The sequence below is a fragment of the Sturnira hondurensis genome, unplaced genomic scaffold (genome assembly GCF_014824575.4).
Source record: "Sturnira hondurensis isolate 20B ecotype Veracruz unplaced genomic scaffold, ASM1482457v3 Scaffold0008710, whole genome shotgun sequence".
Taxonomy (NCBI): Eukaryota; Metazoa; Chordata; class Mammalia; order Chiroptera; family Phyllostomidae; genus Sturnira; species Sturnira hondurensis.
The window spans coordinates 3,671,037-3,686,686 of NW_028081341.1; the positions used below are offsets into that span (position 1 = coordinate 3,671,037).

The following is a 15,650-nucleotide window of genomic DNA, read 5'->3' on the forward strand; positions in this document are numbered from 1 at the left end:
CCAGAGACATAATTGGTTGTCATAGCAGAGAGTGGGTGGGTACTCTGATGTGTTGTAAACTGAGGCCAGGGATATTGCTAAGTATCCTGCCATGCACAGTACAGTTCTTCAGAACAAGCATTAGCCAGTTCCAAATATCACTAGTGCCAAGGGTAAGAAACCCTAGCATAGATTATGTGCAGTTTCTAAAAGGGCTACTTCTCATTCTACCACCCAGTTGTCTCTTTTATACCATTTTCCTCACTTTTAAACTGAGCTCCCCCCACTGCTGATGAATTGCTATGGTTTGCATTCTCTGAGAGTCTGTTTTTCTGGTCCAAGTAAATAATGAGACAGCTGTGGTTGGGAACAGCAGGGGAGGTAGTGCCAAAGAGCATTCCTTTAAACTTTTCTCAACAAGAATTTTTTGAAGATTTGAAACAAGCTAGAAACTTCCTTTTCGAAGTGGGACAGAGTTGCAAACTCCAAGGCTTGCCAGGTGTGCAGTGGCCCAGACAGCCCAGGTGTCTCTGCTGGCCAGGGGGCAAGTGTAAAGAATGTGAGAACCACTGCTGCCAACTTTTCCATATTCCTCAAGAGGGTAAAAATCCAGATATGTATGTGAGCCTACCAAGATTTTGCATTTGAGCTCAAGTTTTTGTAAACCACTGTAAGGACTAAATACCCAAACAGTGGGGAAATAAATATGGTTATTTTGCACCCACTAAGCTAGTTCTTGGCCTGTGTCTGTAGAAGCATTAGAATTTTGTTCCTAGAAGACATTTAGTAAGTGTTTTCCTTTATTTCATATCCTAGTGCGGGTGACTTCTTGTCTTTTCCAGTAATGTAATCTTTATGGAGCTCTACAAGTGAGGATCTTAAACATTGATGCCCTGTTCCATATCCAGGTATACCTGTGAATTTAAGCTGATATATATACATTCCCTGTGACTGCCTGGGTAAGGAATGAGCCTTAGCATCTTCACATCCATCACTCATACTTTTCTGAGGGCAAAGTCTTAATTACTCTCACAGATGAACATCCATTGTCTTGAAATAACTCTAGAACCATCTCTCATGATGCAGAGGTAAAGTGACTTTACAGAAAGGATTTTGAGGTCCTTATCACAGATATCTGGATTCTGCTCCTACCTACCCATCTCAAGACAGAGCTGGGCTTTTTGGAAAGAGCTGGAATTTGAGTTTAAATTGCAATTCCAACACCTACCAGTCCTTTGCATTTTGGACCATTTACTTTAGTTCTGATTTTCAGTTCCCTCAACTGTAAAATGAGTCAAACAAAAAGCTACCCCAGTTTATTGTATGTTGATATATATTAAATAATATAGATACAAACATGACTCATACCAATTCTGGTGAATTAGAGCTTAAAATTGTGTTTCTCTTTCCTTTCTAATTCTGCATGACCTCGGGAGTGTTATTCCATATATCTGGCCTTTAATGTCACATCCCTCAAATAAGCACATTTTCCTCACTACAAGTAGGGAACTTGTGCTGTTCTCCAGCACAAGTAGAGGTTAAGAGCACCAGCTTTCTTGCTGGATAGTCCTGAGTGCAAGTTCTGAATTTACTGCTTCCCAACTTCTGCCCTTGGACAAGTTACTTAACCTTTTTTAAACTGAGTTTCTTCACCTGTAAGACAGGAATAAATAATAGTGTGGGCTTCATATACCTGTGAGGATGTAATAAGGTCACAGATACTAAATACTTAGCTTCTAGTATATGCTCAATAAATGTGAGCTGTTCATTTCTACTGTATGCCTGTGTCACAGAGAAGTCATGGTGGTCTGAAGAGATTATAGGTATTTAAATATTTAGAAAAGTTAAATATTCAAGAACTCTTTTGTGAAAAAAAGAACTTTCTTGTGCAAGACTTTCTTGTACAAGACTTTCTTGCTGAGTTTTCAGACCTATTCAGTTAGTGTAATTGTGATGTTTATGCCATTCTGTTAAAATGATAGTCTTTTGATATTATTTTCATTGAGGAATAACATATATATAGAATAATGTACATAAATATCAATGTACACAAGTATGACTCAATAGGTTCTTAATATGTATAAATCATGTAACCACCAATCAGATCAATATATAGAACATTCCCAGAAACCCAGAAGGCTCCTTTATGCTCCCTTTTAGGCAATACTCATTCCCTCAAAGTAACTCTACTCTTCCATCACCTATTGAATCAATTTAATATGGAAAAATACTGTTTTATAACCCACATTCTCTGAATCTGATCACCTTAAAATTAGCAGTTGTATACTTCATTGGTCCTGGGTTCTCTCAGAACTAACCCCAAACCTCCATCTTACTTCTGACCATGGGCAGAGCTAATAAGTACTCATGGTGTGCCTCACTCTGTGCTATTGACTTGGAGGGAGACAAAAGCCTAGAAGACATGGTTGTGCCCTCAGAGAGCTTCTAGTCTAGCTAGAGAAAAAAAGCCTTAAAATGGAACTCCAACTGACAGTGAATGAGTGAATTCATGAAAAGCATATCCTAGAGGAGAAATCTCACGTTTTCTTGTTCTCAACTTTCTTGAAGACCCCATGTGGTATTGGTCAGCCCCAAAAGGACACTCAGATCAATCACATTCTATACTGATGATTCCTTTGCTTTGGGGTCACTAGTGTGTGGAGGGCTTGTTACATTGCCATTGCCATTGTCCTGTATGTGTGTGGGACATATCCTGTTTGTGTGTTGAAAAGGAGGGTACGTGAAATCCAATCCCCAAGTTCTTGTTCCAAGAAACCTTTGATTAGGACATGTGACCCAAGTTATCTCTACAGCTCACCTCTGCCTGTAAGACAATGTACACCATAGAAGTAGTTAGCAAGCATATGCTCATTACCATTTGCACTGTAAAACATTGCTGTGTAGTATTGATAATTAAGAAGCTTAAATTTCTGTAAAATATGGAATGACACTTATTAAACTTATTGCCATCTAAGGCACTGGTTGCACATAAACTGTTCTGTGTGGTTGCACATAATCTGTCAACCTCTTGGGCAGCTTTTCTATGATCTATGGGAATAAATGACAGTCTTCAAAAACTGGAGACTTGAAAAGCAGACTGCTAATTGATCACAAGGGAAAAAAGAAGGTAGCAGTTTCATTTCACAGCTCTGGTCATTTTCCTGATGATTTTAAACGACAAAATGGTATAAAGCAATGTATCATTTCACATTATTGCACATCATCCATTATTTCATCTCATTCTTGTTAATAACATTCACCTCTGTCTTATTAAATGAAAAAGATAATACTGTTGTAAATAGTTAAAGTTTTTTGAAACAAATTATAGGCCAATATTGACAAAGGTCACATTTTTTCCTATAAGGAAGCTTCAAGAAAATGTATGGAGTTTTGGAGTTTGAAATACGTATTATCTTTGTGAGACTATGTAAGCTTTCTTGGTGTAGTGGAAATACAAACTAGCAAAAACTACTTCGAAAAAATTTCAGTGTTACCTGCCCAAACCTATAAGATTACATACACACTGACCTGGCAATGTAGTTTCTACATATATCCAACAGAACTGTAGTTCTCAGACTTTTAGTGTGAACCAGAATTCCCTGGGGGGCCCACCCCATTCAGTAGATCTGGGATGGAACTATAGAATTTGTATCTCGAACAAGATCCCAAGCAATCCTGATATTCTTAGTCTTAGAACCACATTTTAAGAACCATTGTCTTAGAGAGATTCTTGTACATTTCATAAGAAGATATGAACAAAATTTTTCAAAGACATTGTTCCTAATAGCCCCAAGAAACAACTTACATTTCAATCTACTGTTCAATACTTAAATTAACTGTGGTATATTTGTACAGGAAAACACTGAATAACAAACAAAATGAGTGAACTCCATCGACCTACCTCAACAGGATGAATTTTAGGAAGTGTTGATGAATGAAATAGATGAAGCAAGAAAGAATGCCTACAATGCGATTCTGTATATGTAAATTCAAAAGCAGGAAAAAAAAACTATAGTTTTTGTAACTGCATACATTGGTGGTAAACTGGTAAAAAAAAGAAAGAAAATTAATTATTGCAAAAATAAGATCAGTGATGACCTGGGTTGAGGGAGAGGGAGGCACATATGGGGCCTCTTGGTATTGGCAGTACTCTACATCTGAACTTGGCTATTCATTATGTGGGAGTTGGCATCCTAATTATTATTTAAACTGTATATTTGTATTTATATAATTCTGCATATATGACATGCCCCCTAAGAAGTTTATAAATCATTTTATTGCAAAAGAAAATGTCCCCCATCCTACATTTGTTCTGTTTTGTTTTAATATATTTTATTGATTATGCCATTACAGTTGTCCCATTCCCCCCTTCATTCCCCTCCACCCTGCACACCCTCTCCCACCCACATTCCCCCCTTTACTTCATGTCCATGTGTGATAAATTCTTTAGCTTCTACATTTCCCACACTACTCTTGCCCTCCATCTATTTTCTCCCCACTATTTATGCTACTTATTCTCTGTACCTTCTTCCCCCCTCTCTTCCTCCCACTTCCCTGTTTCTAACCCTCCATGTGATCTTCATTTCTATGGTTCAGCTCCTGATCTAGCTGTCCTCTTGGTTTGCTTTTGTTTTAGGTGTGGTTGTTAATAACTGTGAGTTGGCTGTCCTTTCACTGTTCCTATTTTTATCTTCTTTTTCTTAGATAAGTCCCTTTAGCATTTCATATAATAAGGGCTTGGTGATGATGAACTCCTTGAACTTGACCTTATCTGAGAAGTGCTTTCTCTGTCCTTCCATTCTAAATGAAAGTTTTGGTGGATAAAACAGTCTTGGATGTAGGATTTTGTATTTCATGACTTGGAATACTTCCTTCCAGCTCCTTCTTGCCTGTAAGGTCTCTTTTGAGAAATCAGCTGACAGTCTGATGGGAACTCCTTTGTAGGTGACTGTCCCCTTATCTCTTGCTGCTTCTAGAATTCTCTCCTTCATTTTAATCTTGGGTAATGTAATTATGATGTATCTTGGTGTATTCCTCCGTGGGTCCACCTTCTTTGGGACTCTCTGAGCTTCCTGGACTTCCTGGAAGTCTATTTCCTTTGCCAGATTGGGGAAGTTCTCCTTTATTATTTGTTCAACTAAGTTTTCCACTTTTGCTCTTCCTCTTCCCCTTCTGGTACCCCTATAATTCGGACGTTGGAATGTTTAAAGATATCCTGGAGGTTCCTAAGCCTCCTCATTTTTTAAAATTCTTGTTTCTTCATTCTGTTCTGGTTGAATGTTTCTTTCTTCCTTCTGGTCCACCCCATTGATTTGAGTCCCAGTTTCCTTCCCATCACTATTGGTTCCATGTACATTTTCCTTCATTTCACTTAGTGTAGCCTTCATTAGTTCATCTAATTTTTGACCAAATTCAACCAGTTCTGTGAGAATCCTGATCACCAGTATGTTGAACTGTGCATCTGATAGGTTGGCTATCTCTTTGTTGCTTAGTTGTATTTGTTCTGGAGCTTTGATTGGTTCTTTCATTTGGGCCATTTTTTTGGTCTTGATGCACCTGTTACATAGTGAGGGGCAGAGCCTTAGGTATTCACCAGGGTGGGGCAAACCTGTGGCTGCATTGTGATGCTGTATGTGGGGGCAGGGTTTGAGAGGGAACAATGGTGCTTGCTACACTTTCTGCCGGGTTTCAGTCCCTTCTGCTGCGTTCCCCAAGCAAACTGGGCCTTTCTGGTGCTGATTCTTTTGTGGGTGGGCTTGTGTACGTTCTAGGACCCTGTTGGTCTCCCCAGTGAACTCTCCTGTGAGGCTGGGAGTCTCTCCCTGTGCCTTCACTTCCACAGGTATTTTCAATGACTGCTTTGTGGCTTTATTTCCTGGTGCTAGGACCCTGTTGCGGGATCTGTCTCTCTCCCCAGTTATCTGCACTGGGGAGAATGTGGTACCACTGCCTGGTCAGCTAGCTGCCTTGTGCATGGTGCCCCATTTCTCAATCGCCGCCTTGCTGGGTCTCCTCCCATTGTCACCCCATGCCCGGGGTCTTCCAGCCACCACCTACTGGGAGCACAGGATCTGCCCGGTGTGATCTTGCATGCCCGGGGTGCCTTGCACACCCAGTGTCACTGCTTCATGTGTTGCGACCCCTCTCTGCTCGGCTGCCCAACTCCACCCAGCCTACTGGTGTGGATGAATGTGTCTATTTCAGCTCCTTGGCTGTCCAACTTCCATATAGTTCAATTTTCTGTCAGTTCTGGTTGTTATTTTTGTTGTGCTTATTTTGGTTGTGGGAGAAGATCCAGTGTGTCTATCTATGCCTCCATCTTGGCCGGAAGTCCTGTTCTGCTTTGTTTTTATCACTATTTATTGTTATTCTATTACAGTTGTTCCAATTCCCCCCCTCTGCCCATCCCACCCCCTACTCCCACACAAATCACCAATTCAAAAGGACCTATGCACCCCTATGTTCGTAGCAGTGCTATTTACAATAGCCAAGTGCTGGAAGCAGCCTAAATGCCCATTAGTAGATGAGTGGATCAAAAAATGTGGTACATTTACACAATGGAATACTACACAGCAGGAAGAAAGAAGGAGCTCCTACCTTTTTTGACAACTTGGATGGAACTGGAGAATATTATTTTGGTTCTTTTACAGTTTGTTTGAATTGTAGGATATGCCCAATGGTTATGGAAAATAAATCTATTATGCTTTCATGTATCGTTTAGTTACTCTTCCAGGTCAACTATTAAAATGAAGGAATGATACTATTTTTAAATAAATGCACTTTTGCTACAGTCGAATGCATTTGGTGATATGAACTAGTGATAAACAAAGTGTTAACAAAGTAGAAGACCTGTCAGTCCTGTTTGGAGAACAGTTTAGAATCTTGTGCAGTTAGTATGCTTATTATCTGTGTGTATATAATAAGTCATGGTGGTTCCCATGGTTAGATTGTCTTTTAGACATGGAGGGTCAGAACATATACGTGATGAAAGAGACTGATGGGTCTTTGCCACAGTTGCAACCAATTTACATAATTTTCTCTATACCAGTCTCACAACTGAAAGAGTGAAGATTCATAAGTATTTCCATTTTATGGTTGGAGAATCATTTTTGAAATATTTGTTTTTGTTTTTTTAAGGAAGGAGGTATTGAATGTGCCTGCTGATTATACTGTTATATCTTTTGCCTCCAAAAATTCAGAGAGATGGAGTTGGGAACATCCACAGCCCCATGAGGATCTCAGGAATGTTCATTTCTGTTGAAGAATGCATATTTAGTCTTTTCTTGATATCAGAGTCTTGCTTTTACTTTTTATTGGGCTGAGTGCCTTTCTTTACTATACTTTTTAGTTTATCCCTTAAAAAATTTTAATCCTCGTTTTAAACATAAGTTTCCCGTGGCATAGGCTGTATTTCTCTTGTTTGATCACAGTGTGAATTCCTGATTCTCATCTCCCACATGTTAAGTTGACAGCTGCATAATCCCAAAATGCATTCTTGCAATGACTGCCAATATTTTATGATGACATCCCAGGAATTCAATTGCAGCTGCCTACTGATATGAGTGGTATCTTTATTATTTGGTGAGTTAAACAGACATGTTAAGTGCATTTGTTACAAGTACAATATGCTACATATGCCTTACTTATTATAGTGAAAAATTAGAAACAACCCTACTATCCATCAGTGGGGAAATGGTTAATTAAATTACAGTATATTGCTACACTGTGGAATACTATACAACCCCTCCAAAAGAAAATACATTTGAGTTTATGTGTCAGGGTCCCCATTAAGCACTTTATATGTATCATTTCATTTCATTCCCACAACCCTATAGAATTCCCACTTTATAGATGAGGACACTGAGACTTGCGCAAGGTTTCACAGTTAGTAAATGATATAGCAGTAATTAGATATAAGTTCTGTAACCTCCAAACTCATTTCATTCTTCTGCTACACTTTACTAGCTTATGAATGTCAAAGCCATATATACTGTTGACTTTCCTTTCATGGAGACTTGATTCAAGATAACAGTGTTATTTATTTATTTATTTTTGCTTAGTCCCTTCACTTTTTCACCCAGACTCCCAACATCCTTCCCCTCTCACAGTTGTCAGTTTGTTCTCCGTATGTATGAATCTATTTCCATTTTGTGTTTTAGCTTATTTTGTTCATTAGATTTCACATATAAGTGAAATCATATGATATTTGTCTTTTTCTGACTGGCTTATTCACTTAGCATAATTCCACTCATAGACACAGACATCAGTATGGTGATTACTAGAGGGATGAGATGGGGGAGGTAGAATAAGGTAAAACCCCTTTGTAAATGGGGTAAAAACCCCATTTAAGGTAAAACCCCGTAAATGTGGTGGAAGGACACTTGACTTTGGGAGTAAACACACAGCACAATGTACAGGTAATGTATTATAAAACTGTACACCTGAAACATATATGTTTATTAACCAGTGTCACCCCAATAAATTCAACAACAAATTTTTCAAGATAAAATTGATTTGCATAAGCATAAAAAACAGGAAGAGAATCATCTAATAGTAAAAACAAACATATCTAAAGTATCAAAGCTAAATTATTTCCCAAGGAGGTAAGTTTCCTGTACATTCCATGATTAAAACAAAATTTAAGAGCATATACATATAGGAATAATCTAGTGATGTGTGCAATCCAAGTCAGGGATTTTCTTGTATTTTCAAACTGGTCCCTCTGTTTAAAATGTCAGATTATGAGTGAAGTAAGTAGAAAGTCATACTTTTGTTCTAACAAAATTCTTGATAATGTAAAGTATTACTTGGGGCAGAGTGGATCATGGTGGGGTGAAAATGGAGACAACTGTACTTGAACAACAATATAAATAAATAAATAAATAAATAAATAAATAACTTTTGCAGTGTACAGTAATCTAAAAAATATATTACTTGTATGCTTGTTTTTAATAAGTTTACATTCTTTAAATATTTACAGATGGACAAAAGAGGAAAAAATCTTTGAGAAAGAAACTGGATTCACTGGGGAAGGAAAAAAACAAAGACAAAGGTAAGGGACAGTATGAACTAAACTGAATACATCTTCCATGGAACATAATGGTTGGATTTGGTGGGATTTTTGAATTGCGTAGATTTATGTGGTTCAACTCTATTATGTAAACTGGATTTCTATGATGGAATGTCATTAAGGACTGTTTTGGTCTACTCCTTTGTGTTTGAGTGGCCCTGTACTGAATTGATGAGTTCAACTGGTTTGAGCAAAGTGTGACTTCAGCCAAGTTTATGGTTCCAATTATGATTCTGGCCAATCTGCTATGCATAGAGAGAACCTTGGTTGAGTAGCCATGGATAGCATCTCTAACATTAACCAGCTGTCTGGCAAATTCAGATGTTTGGGCAGGGCTAGTTGAATGAGAAAGAGTTTGGATTCACCTACCATGACTACTAAAAAAACAGTCTCATCTTCATGGATTATTGAAGATGAGCCATTCTCAGCATTTTTATGTTAGATCATAGCATACGTATTCTTTGCCCTATATGTTTTGGGATTTGTTGACTATATCCATAGTCTTTTGTGTCTCGTTTTGTGTCTATCTAGGGAATTGACACTTTAGCCACTCTTTCAGAGGTATTTGTGGTCATTTCAAACAATACTCACTGAATCCACACAGTAAACACTTGGTCTCCCTTAGCACAGTACAACTTTTTTGTGTTTGTTTCCATGGTCCCAGAGGAAATGACTGCTGAATGCTGTGCTCATTTGAATGTAGTTTCATTTTATGTGACATAGTAAATGAGTGTTGAGTAAGGAGAGTAATATGCCTCACCTAGGTGTTCTTTTATGTTATATAACTATTGAATTTCTGCTTGATAACTAATGGAAGGCAATAAACTGAAGGTATAATACACAAATGCACTGTAATCAGTAATGGAGAGAACACAGAGCCCACATCATTAATCCCAGAGTCCACACCCATATCTTGAACCATGCCTAAGGGGTCATGACATTTGCTTCTTTGGGATAAAAGATATAAAGAAGTCTGAAGAATAGAAAACCAATGCTTTACTTCCCATAGAGCATGATTTGTTAACCTTGTGACTATTGACATTTTAGACTGGATAATTTTTTTGTTGTGGGGGCTATCTTGTACATCGTGTGAAGTGTTTTGTAACATCTCTGGTTTCTAGCACTAGACAGGTGCCAATAACACCTTCCCCTACCAAAATATCTCTAGACACTTAGATTGTTTATTTCAAACTGGAGGAAAGGGGGTGAATACCCATGATTCCCTACTTCTGATTGCACAGTAGAATAATTTGTGAAACATTTTACACTTTCAATGTCCAATCCAACACCCAAGAAAGTCTGATTTCATTGATCTGTAAGTGCACTGGGCATGAGTAAGTTTACCACTACTAATGTGCAACTTCTAAAATGAGAACTCTGGTTCATGTTCACCAGTAAACCTACCAGGCCATTTCCTATCACAGCAGAATCTGCTACAGGAATAATGAAGGTAAAGAGTGCTGACTCTTGGTCCAGCAACCTATCGTTGTCTGATAAATTGTATTCTATTTGATTAGTTTATATGTTCTTGCCCTGAGTTTTAAATTAATATTAGCAGTCAGGATAGCTTTTGTAAACTAGTTTTTACTCATTCTTTTCCTGTCACAGACCACATTTACCTGGCTAGATTAGTACATTAAAGTAATGTGTGCTCTTTAAAATTGGATTATTCTAGCCCTGGCTGGTGTGGCTCAGTGGATTGAGCACTGGCATGTGAACCAAAAGGGCACACTGGTTTGATTCCCAGTAAGGGCACATGCCTAGGTTGCCGGCCATGTCCCTGGTTGGGGTCATACAGGAGGCAGCTACATATTGATGTTTCTCTCACTCTCTTTCTCCCTCCCTTCTTTTCTCTCTAAAAATAAACGAATAAAATATTTTTAAAAAGTAAATAAATGAAGTTGGATTATTCTAGGATGATGATATTTATATAGGGATTTGAATACTCATAATGTAGACTTTAGGTGATTCTTCTGAAGTGCTCATTCAGGCTAGACTAAGCAGATGAGCATTTTTGTGGGAGATGTTTGAGTTCTCACAACAGAGGGAGATGTATGTATGCTTGCTTTATAACACAAAATAGCAGGAAGCAAGAATGTGAGTGAGCACTGAAGGAAGGGCCAGGGAAAGTAATCGGATATGTACTGGGCCATTGTACATTTTTTGAGCAAATCATATTTATATATTACACAGGCTCAGTGAAAACTTGTCAGTGTTCTATAAGGCTGCACAGAGAGCTTACTGGGGAGAAACAGGTCCTGATGATTCCAAAGAAAAGACATTGCCCATGCAACTAAGGGGAGAAATATCAGGCTTCATGGCAAAAAAGGATTTGTTTTTTCTTTTTCAGAGTAGCTATGATATTTAAAAAGAAGATGTCCTAGACTTAAGTGAAGCTTAATTGTATGTCATCTTTTCCAAACATAAAGCCCTGTCTATGTCAACACATCCATTGCATGGATGTCCTGGAAACCAGTATGTGAGGGGGCAACATGCAGATCTTGCCTAGTTGTAATCAGTTCACATTATTTTCTTCTATTTGAATATTATCATTTGGGTTCATAGCAGCTGCACATGTAAAAAGTGATAATCATTTGAATCCGAGAGTAAAATAAGGAAAACAGGAAACTCTAAATGACCTCTTGGTTTAGATCATCTAAAAATAGAGAGGAGCATCTTATTAGAATCAAACTGCTTTCCCAATAGAGATTCATTAGATGTTTGGTATGCTGCTACACTAATTAATTTTTGATCAGAATGAATCATGTCCTATATTTTATGTAATTGCTTGACACAATATATATCAGATCATGGGACACTTCTGCATCCCTCCTACCACTTAGGCAGTGCCCATATGACTTCTCATTTCACATCGAAACTAATTCAAGACTGATGTTGGTTCAGAAAAAATATTTTCATACAGAATAGTTCCACACCTTTAATTTCTCTTACCTTAATTACTTGGCAACCAGCAAAAGTTTTTAATCTTTTAGAACTTTAGAAAATGTTTTGCTTTTATCAAAAAGAAATCACCTTGGGGGTAAAAGTTTAAAAATAACTACTTTGTTCCAGTTAATGTGATTTCTAATCAGAGCACCAGGAGAATGGGTTTTATTGTGGTGTAAGTCTGGGAGATTGGTCCCCTCTACACAGCAAGTTTTCAGATCATGCCATATATTTATCAACATAAAATCTGGTGATTGTTCAGGTCTGGCATCTTTCTTTTTGCTGAAATCATACGTGCCATGTTTTGTTATTCCTGACTGTCTAAATAGGTTACTACATGTGAGCTGACATATAGGAATACTTGATACAAGTTTATTTTGCATCATATTAAATAGCAGTAGAAAAATCAAATATTAGTTATCACTATGTAGGAATTCTGAAAAAAAAATGTCGTGAATGCTGTCAATGAATGATGTTACTGGAGATGAGAGAGCCAGAGAGAGTGTGATTCCAGAGAAGAGTAGGAAGGAACTACCTCCATAAGTGTGAATGAGTCACAACACAGCTTTTGGTCTATATGCTAAGAATATTGATACTTCATCAGAGAATAGTGAGGAAAGGGTGGCTTAATTCTGTTTTTAAACAGATTGCCACAACACAGTGTAAAACATGAACTTGGGGTTGGGTGAGACAAGACTGGAAAGAAGCCTGATTCTAGAGGTGGAACCATTTTTGCTAAGGACAAGGTCCAGGATAGGATGGAGGGAGTAGATAAAAAAGGTGGCACACATGAAAAAGTAAGAGAAGAGAAGGTCAAGAAGATGGAAGGGTAGAGAATCCGGTGGGTCATTTAAGTAGATATCCAAGTCACCCAGGATGATGGTAGATTAGGGTGGTCACACCATGAGTCAAGGTCAGAGATAGTAGAAGAAACCAATGAGCAGGAGACAAGGGGAAACTTACAATAGCAAATTTCTGCCACACAGTAGGATGTTGATAATATGGAAGTTGCAGTAGGGAGCAAAGAAGATGGCATTCCACCCCCAGTCTCCACAGTTCATGGATAGGGGAAGCAGATGGTTGTTACTAAAGATGACAGCTGAAGAAGCAGTCTCCTTAGTGAATGCATAACATAGATAAGAACATGATACACAGTGTCCCTGGCCCCCAAACAGTGAGTCTTGGGTAATCTCTTTAATTTTAAAAAACCTACTATCAATTTTATTAGCTGCTATCTTCACAGAATTTCTAGGCTCCTATTTTCTGCTAAGAGAAGAGCTTTGAACCTACAGATAAGCATGGATGCCCACAGTTTACACATAAAGTAGGGCTTTGGTCAATATACTTGTGATGAATTCTCAGTTTCACAATGGCCATAATTTGAGAAGCAATAATATTAAGGAATTCTGCCTAGAATTTTACAGAAACTAGATGCTGCGGTACAAGTTTAGAGCTGTAGAGAGGTCTCATTTCTGGAGCCTATAAGAATGCTCAAGAGAAAGCAACAAGAAAGTAAAGACTACATCAGAACCCTATTACTGAAAGAAAAAACTCAGCCAGGAATGAAAGTTTACTAGAAATAAAAATCTTTTATAGGTGGCTACACTTCTCTCTTGAATGTGAATAAAAGAACAATAAAATTTTGGGGAGAATGACTTCATGTATTCCATCTGTTTAATTTATATTCAATTACTTCAGTTTACAAGTAGAGTGACAGACTTTCAGATATTAAAAATGACAGATTCATTTCATATGTCTCTGGGCCCTCTGTATGTCCTCCTGGGAGAAGTGTCTGTTCAAGTCCTTTGGCCGCTTTTTTTATTGGATTGTTTGTCTTCCTGGTATGGAGTCATGTGAGTTCTTTACATATTTTGGAGATCAAACCCTTGTCCAAGCTATCGTTGGCAAATATATTTTTCCTATATGGTTGGTTCCCTTTTCATTTTACTGCTGTTTTCTTTAGCTGTGGAGAGTGATAATGGGTGAAAATAGGGGAAGGGCCATCAAGGAACATGTATGAAGGACACATGGACAAAGCTAAAGGGGGTAGGTTCAAGGGTGGGAGGTGGGGCTAGGTGGAGCAGAGGGCTGTGGTGGGGTAAAATGGGGACACCTGTACTTGAACAAAAATTTAAAAATATAAAAAAATGACAGATTCCAAAGAAAACCCATTTTTCATCTTTTTTCCCCCTAGGGATATTAGAAATCTCTAAATGAGACTAGTTTGTTTTCCTTGTATAGAAAACATGGCTAGGAGAGAAATTCATAGTCTACATCCCATGTTAAATTCTGCTATGAGTCCTGGCTGGTGTAACTCAGTGGATTGAACATGGGCCTGTGAAGCAAAGGGTTGCTGGTTCAGTTCCCAGTCAGGGCACATGCCTGAGTTGCAGGCCAGGTCCCCAGTAGGGGACACATGAGAGGCAACCACACATTGATGTTTCTCTTCCACTCTTTCTCTTTTCTGTCCCCTCTCTCTAAAAATAAATAAATAAAATATTTTTAAAAATTCTGCTATGAGCACACCTTCATGAGCAGACATGTCACTTGATATATTTATTAATGTCTTTTTGCTGTTATGATCCCCTAACAGTTTTTATATATTCTGTGTAACAGTCAGCCTTGCCATCCAACCTTTCCCAACCTTTCCCATCCTTTTTGAAGTAAGACTATTTGATTATTCCCATAGGCAAGAGAGTGCTGATTTACATAATAAATCCTAAGGTGCACAGCAGGTGGTCTGGTACTGTCCCCTTTGGTCTCTAATGTTACTAGTAGTGGAAGTGGTCTTTCATCAGTAGTGAGTATTGGATCTTGCTACACTGTCCACCTTGATCACTCAAAACAGATTCCTAAATTATTTTTGTGTTATTATATGCCACCTGGTTTGTTGATGGAAAATGGTAAGCATCTTCTGAAAAATCCCAAAATGCTAAGTGAAAGTGCCAAAGTTTTCATTTTCCACATCAAAATTAATTGCATGTTTTGATAGAACCAAGGTGCAGATTTTTCAAGTATTATTTCTACTTTTAATGTAGAGTTGGCCATTAGCTTAGTGATGTTAAAAATGTTGCCATGGTCAAAGAAGAAAACCTTTTAAAGCCTCTCTCCACCTGATTATGCTAGCTTTTTCCTCCAAAGAACAAACAACGTTAGAAATGTTTCTTCTTGATCATTCTGGTTTTGTTCATAGGGGTTATAAAAATAATGGAGAGGCAAGACTCCAATTTGCTGCTGCTAGGAGAACTAATTTTGAGCCTAAAAGGAATAATTTAATTATTAATGCTTTTAAGCATGGATCTAAAATGTTGCCAATAAAATGCCTGGCCCTAAAGATTAGCATGCTTACAATTTGTGTATACAAATTACCACAGAGAATCAGAAAGCAACTGGATGTACATTTCCAAATAAAGCCATAGAGTTCCGCATTATTCTTCTTTCTCAAAATTGCCTTTACTAGAGGGTTTAACAAATTGTGTCCTGGGCCCTTCATGAGATATTTAATGGTGAGAATCCACTTCTGCCTGATGCCTTCAGAAAGGCTTGAATACGAATGATGAGAGTGACAGCCCCAACCAGAAAAAAAGAGAAAACTTCTTCCCAAGTTGCTCTTCTGTCTCTCTGATTGTTGTTTTATGTGCTGGCTTTTTCACTA

General features: G+C 38.0%; 1 protein-coding gene across 3 annotated transcripts in view; it reads left to right on the forward strand.

Annotated features, from left to right (window-relative positions):
• The window catches only part of ARHGAP6 (Rho GTPase activating protein 6), a 480,213-nt gene that overhangs the window by 409,547 nt on the left and 55,016 nt on the right, over positions 1–15,650 (forward strand). For all 3 annotated transcript variants that reach the window (XM_037055564.1, XM_037055565.1, XM_037055566.1), the window contains exon 3: positions 8,960–9,031. In XM_037055564.1, the coding sequence (XP_036911459.1) occupies positions 8,960–9,031 (72 nt within the window). The remainder of the gene's footprint in view (positions 1–8,959; positions 9,032–15,650) is intronic.